The sequence below is a fragment of the Gekko japonicus genome, unplaced genomic scaffold (assembly GCF_001447785.1).
Source record: "Gekko japonicus isolate JY-2015 unplaced genomic scaffold, Gekko_japonicus_V1.1 scaffold2861, whole genome shotgun sequence".
Classification (NCBI taxonomy): Eukaryota; Metazoa; Chordata; class Lepidosauria; order Squamata; family Gekkonidae; genus Gekko; species Gekko japonicus.
Window position 1 is genome coordinate 65,345 of NW_015168130.1, and position 5,037 is coordinate 70,381.

At 47.2% G+C, this 5,037-nt stretch overlaps 1 protein-coding gene across 1 annotated transcript in view; it reads left to right on the forward strand.

Moving 5' to 3' along the window:
• Positions 1 to 743: 743 nt before the first annotated feature.
• The window catches only part of BIN1 (bridging integrator 1), a gene marked incomplete at its 3' end in the record, with an annotated part of 134,039 nt that continues 129,745 nt past the window's right edge, over positions 744 to 5,037 (forward strand). The window contains exon 1 of the mRNA XM_015414912.1: positions 744 to 1,077. Coding sequence (XP_015270398.1) covers positions 744 to 1,077 — 334 coding nt within the window. The remainder of the gene's footprint in view (positions 1,078 to 5,037) is intronic.

Below are 5,037 nucleotides of genomic sequence, written 5' to 3' on the forward strand. Positions count from 1 at the left end.
GTTCTTAAGCTTAAAGTATTCTGGTGGCAACATTAGAGCTTTTGAATCACAATAAGGACGATAAATGCTACGTAGCAAGGTTTTTACTTCTCTGCATTCCCTATCAAACCAAGGACTTACAAAGTTTGCAAGGTTATTATTTCTTTTGTTTAAGGTGTCAGATCTTACACACAGTGACTCAGATATATGAAGTATTAGAGTGTTATAAGCTGTTATAGTTGCTATGGGATTAGATACATCTATTAGAGAAGACCTATATTCCAAAAGAGGGATAGATTTAAAAAGTTGTTGAGTTTTTCATTCTGCATGATCATTCCATTAGATCCTAGGCAGTGGGTCAGTATGGCAATACAGTTTGTGAATGTTCATGGGGAGACGGTGCACAAGACATTCGAGGCAATGATGGAGTGATGGGGGGGAGTCACCGTGCTGCTGGATGGAGACTTGCAGCAGACTATGCCAGTGGTGCCAAGGGTAACTCGAGCTGATACAGTGAACATGTGTGTCAAGGCGTCATCCCTGTGGCCACTCATCAGGAAACATTCACTAAGGATGAACATGAGGGTCCACTTGAGACATGATGTGTCCACTGTGGAATTCTCTGAACTCCTGCTAAAAATAGGGGATGGAGAGTGTCCCCAGACCAATGGAAAGGTGACCAGCCTTGGCTTCAGTAGTGAGGACCCTCCAAGACCTAACAGCTAGGATATACCCTGATATTGCCACTATCTACAGAGAAATCCATGGACTACCTGTGCAAGCGTGCCATCCTGACCCCCAAGAATGACAAGGCTGCTGACATTAATGAAACTCTACTGAAGTCTTTCGAAGGGGCAGAAATGGAGGGCAGATCTGTGGACTCCGTAGTGCAAACAGATGACGTGGTCCACTATCCTATGGAGTTCCTCAGCACCCTCAACCCTCCTGGTTTCCCAGCCCACAAGCTTCTCCTCAAAGTGGGGGCTCCAGTTATGCTGCTGCACAGCCTCAACCCACCCAAGCTCTGCAGTGGCACCAGACTCCGAGTGAAGGCCCTCCACCACAGGAATGTCATCGAGGCCACGTTGCTCACCAGCAGTACTGGGGGGAGTTGGTGTTCATACCACGCATATCACTCATACCATCACCTTTGAGTACAGGGGGCTGCAGTTCCCTTTCAAGGTCTGCTTTGCTATGACCATCAACAAGTTCCAGGGGCTGTACAGAAAAATTGTTCCTTGCTTTGCTATGTAAAATAAAATCCTTGGTTCAGGCTGCTGAGAGGCCTACAAGAATCTTCTCAGAGACAGCTAGAGATGGTTCAGAAGTAGATAGTGCACAGTTACCTTGCCAGCTTAATTGTTTGTAGCTGAAATATCAGGGAGTAACAGAATCCAATTAGTACATTCCAAACATCTGAAACTGTGGACACCTGTGTGGGAATGGGTGGACCTATCTGCAGTACGGTTTTGTTTCTCCCCCCACCCCGGTCCATCCTTGGATGTCATGTGCCTGGTGACGAAAGAGAGTTCCATCACCTCTCAGGTGTCTGACTGGCCAACAGGCCTGGGGTCAATCAGAAACCTTTCCCCATTAGTTAGTCTTTGCACTATGTAGTGGAGCTAGGCGTTAGAGACCGCTTGGCACAGAAGTACGTCAGTGGCCAATGTGACATCCTACTTGATTGCAGCCTGGACTGGCTAAGCCTTGATCATCTTGTCTTGCTGGACCTGATTGCCTCGCTGAACCTGAATGGTACCTGGAACCTTGATTCTATGTATTAGCTATGCTGTTTTGTTTTACTTCCTTCACTGTCTAGTCTTGCTTTAAATATTTTTGCACCTTAAATAAATAATTGTATTTTTACTCTGTCGTGGTTTTTGCCTTCATTGACCTCAAAGCCTTTATCCAGAGCCTTGACTTTTGACCACCTACCAGCTAATTGTTTTGTGTGTGGAAACTCAGACTGCAGTCCCACTCTGCAGGGCTGACTTTTCCTGTTAAATCCCTGAGAAGCTGGGAGACTTGGCCTTTCCCTCCTGGGCTATTGGGATAGATCAGAAAGGCCTGGTGGCACCTACCAAGACTAGGGTGAGTTTTAGACTCTCTCTAGTATTTTGTAACTTTGTTTTGTCACACCCTCCTTGTAAACCAGGCCAACTCTAAAAATCTAATGATGAAACATACAAAAATATACATGTATTTATTAAACACAAATTAAAATAACAAATAAGGGCCCATTCATATCTCATATACAAATATAAATTTTAAAAGGCTGATGAAATAGGTCTATTTTTATTTGTTTATTTGTTATTTTAATTTGTGTTTAATAAATACATGTATATTTTTGTATGTTTCATAATTAGATTTTTAGAGTTGGCTCTCTTCTATTCTTGACTAACCTTTTAAGGTTCTGAATTCTAGGTTTTAGGTTCAGGTTTTTTCCCCATTCCCCCTTTTTTGTCCTTACTACAAAGAGGTTCTTCAGTAGTTGTACATATTTCTCATTTCATTTTTTACACTACAGTCTTCTGCTTTGTAATTCCTTCAACAAATGTTATACTTCAAAATTCACCTCATCGATTTTCTCTATGAACACACTTTGCATTATTCAAACACCTTCGTGAAGCTTGGATACAATGCTATTATATTACAAGACCAATTCAAAAAACCAAAAACCCCGTCCTAAACCACATCAAAAAAATTCTTCCCAGAAGTATTATAACTGGATTTATAGCACTTAAATACCATAGCAAAGCCCGGATTTTGAGCTAGTCTACTATAATCTTAGTATAGTTTCAAAGAAGAGCCATAATGACATAATATTGTTTGTTGATAACATAGAAGAAGAAGCAGGAGGAGGAGGAGGAGGAGGAGATTGGATTTATACCCCGCCCTTTACTTGGAGTCTCAGAGCGGCTTACAAACTCCTTTCCCTTCCCCTCCCCACAACAGACACCCTGTGAGGTGGGTGGGGCTGAGAGAACTCTAACTGCTCTTTTTCAAGGACAGCTGTGCCAGAGCTTGTGACTGACCCAAGGTCACATCAGCAGGTGCAAGTGGAGGAGTGGGGGCATCAAACCCGGTTCTCCCAGATTAGAGTCCGCACACTTAACCACTACACCAAACATAGGTTTTAGAGGCCATGTCCCCTGCAGTGAATTCTAAAAATGGTAACCATTTTCCCATTAAATTGGAAAGGCCAGGATGAGGGTCAGAGTGAGACACTGAATCAGCTATTTTGTCCATTTGGAATATTTCCCATACTTTGACAAACCATTCTTTTATAGATGGAAGAGTTGGATTTTTTCCATTTAGCTGTAATGAGCCCTTTTGCTGGCATTAAAAGTATCATAATTAATTCTTGCCTTATTTTGGGGACTTTCTGAGTATCCCACATATCAAGTAAAATAAGCTCGGGGTTTTTTTTTTAACCTGATAACCTGTGATCAAATTGATGTGAGAAATAACCTCACCCCAAAATTGATCAACTAATGTACAATTCCACCAACAGTGCATCATTGTTCCTAGCTCACCACAACCCTTCCAACATCTGGGAGATGACTGAGCATTTATACGGTGTAGCCAAGTGGGGACTGTATACCAGCGAGACAGAATTTTATAGGCTCAGGGCTGTATTTTAAGTGACGGGCAGAGCAATCCTGAGCTGTGCCAGCGCTGCAGCAGCCAGCCACCCGGCCACCTTGGGGCTGTTAGTTGGCTCTCTAAGGGCCAAGTTACGCTGCAGTGGAAGTGGGGGAGTGTCACTGGCTGCTTGTGAAGATGTGTCCATGGCAAGTCCGCTGCAGCGTGGCCTTGTGGCGTACTGTTGAGGTGGGGGCGGCATGAGAGGAGGGGCACTTTGGGTCAATGGGAGTGGCCAGCTCTGGGAAAGATGCTGTTGCATGTGATGGTTGGGGTTGGGGAAGGGCAGCTCGGGAGAGCCCCATTCTCCCCCCTGCCAGGCCCCATGACAGGCATGTGGTCACCGTCATTTGTGTGCCCTGCATGCCAGCATGTTCCATGGGCAAACCCCCTGAAAAGTACTGAGATCAGAGACCCAGCATAGTGAATCAGCTCTTGTTTATTGGATTACATCTGGAACAAAAGATACCTTGGCCGGGCAGTGCCCAGTTTATATGCGTGCCCCACACCCACACACACCCATCACCTGTGATTGGCTCTGTTTACAAGTCAACAGCTTAATAAGTCTAGCCTTGGATCCGGGCGAACCCATTGGTGTGCCCTAGGATCCGAAGTGGCGATTGTCTTAGGATCGAAGGTCTGAAGGCTTGTCGGACCGCATGGCCCGACTACCGCCATGGTGGCCATCTTATTGCTGCTAATACACAACACCCCCCCGAGGTTGGTCAGGCTGAGAGTGTGCATCTGGTATCTGACCCAAGTAGGTCCGGGAGTCGTCCCGATGTGCGCGCGTGCGCCGGCAGCACGTTGCCGGAAGTGAAGGGCGATGTGCTGACGTTGGGGGCGTGGCTGAGCTTGTAGAAGGGGAAAACCATATGGTTTTCCCCTCCGACGAGCTCAGCCACGCCCCCAATGTCGGCAACGTGGCTGCGTCACCTCTGGTGACGCAGCTTGGGGGCGGGGCGGAATTCCCCTGCGGCGGAAATCGGGCCACGGAAGCAAGGGGTTCCCCACCCCCCGGCCCGATTTGGCAACCCTAAACCCAAGGCCACCCACCCAGCTTCTCTGTAACAAGTGGGGAATGGAATCCGGGACTCCCCAGTCCAGCCTCATGTTAAAACCAGAGCAATGAGGTGGCTCATTCACCCAGACCACCCTCTGGCCCCAGGCCCGTAGCTAACTTGGGGCCCACAGGGCCTGGCCCCCTTGTGTTTCTTCTGGGCCCCCTCCCTCCAGGGCTGCCCCCAAAGTGCTCCAACTTACCACCTGCACTGTACTTCCATTTAATTAGCTGGCGGGCCCCCCCAAGGCCCCCTCCCAAAGAATTCCCTAGCTACGGGGCTGTCTGGCCCCTTCCCCCTTCATACAGACGCCTGTGAGGTGAGCGAGCCCTCTCTCTTAGGCATTCATGTG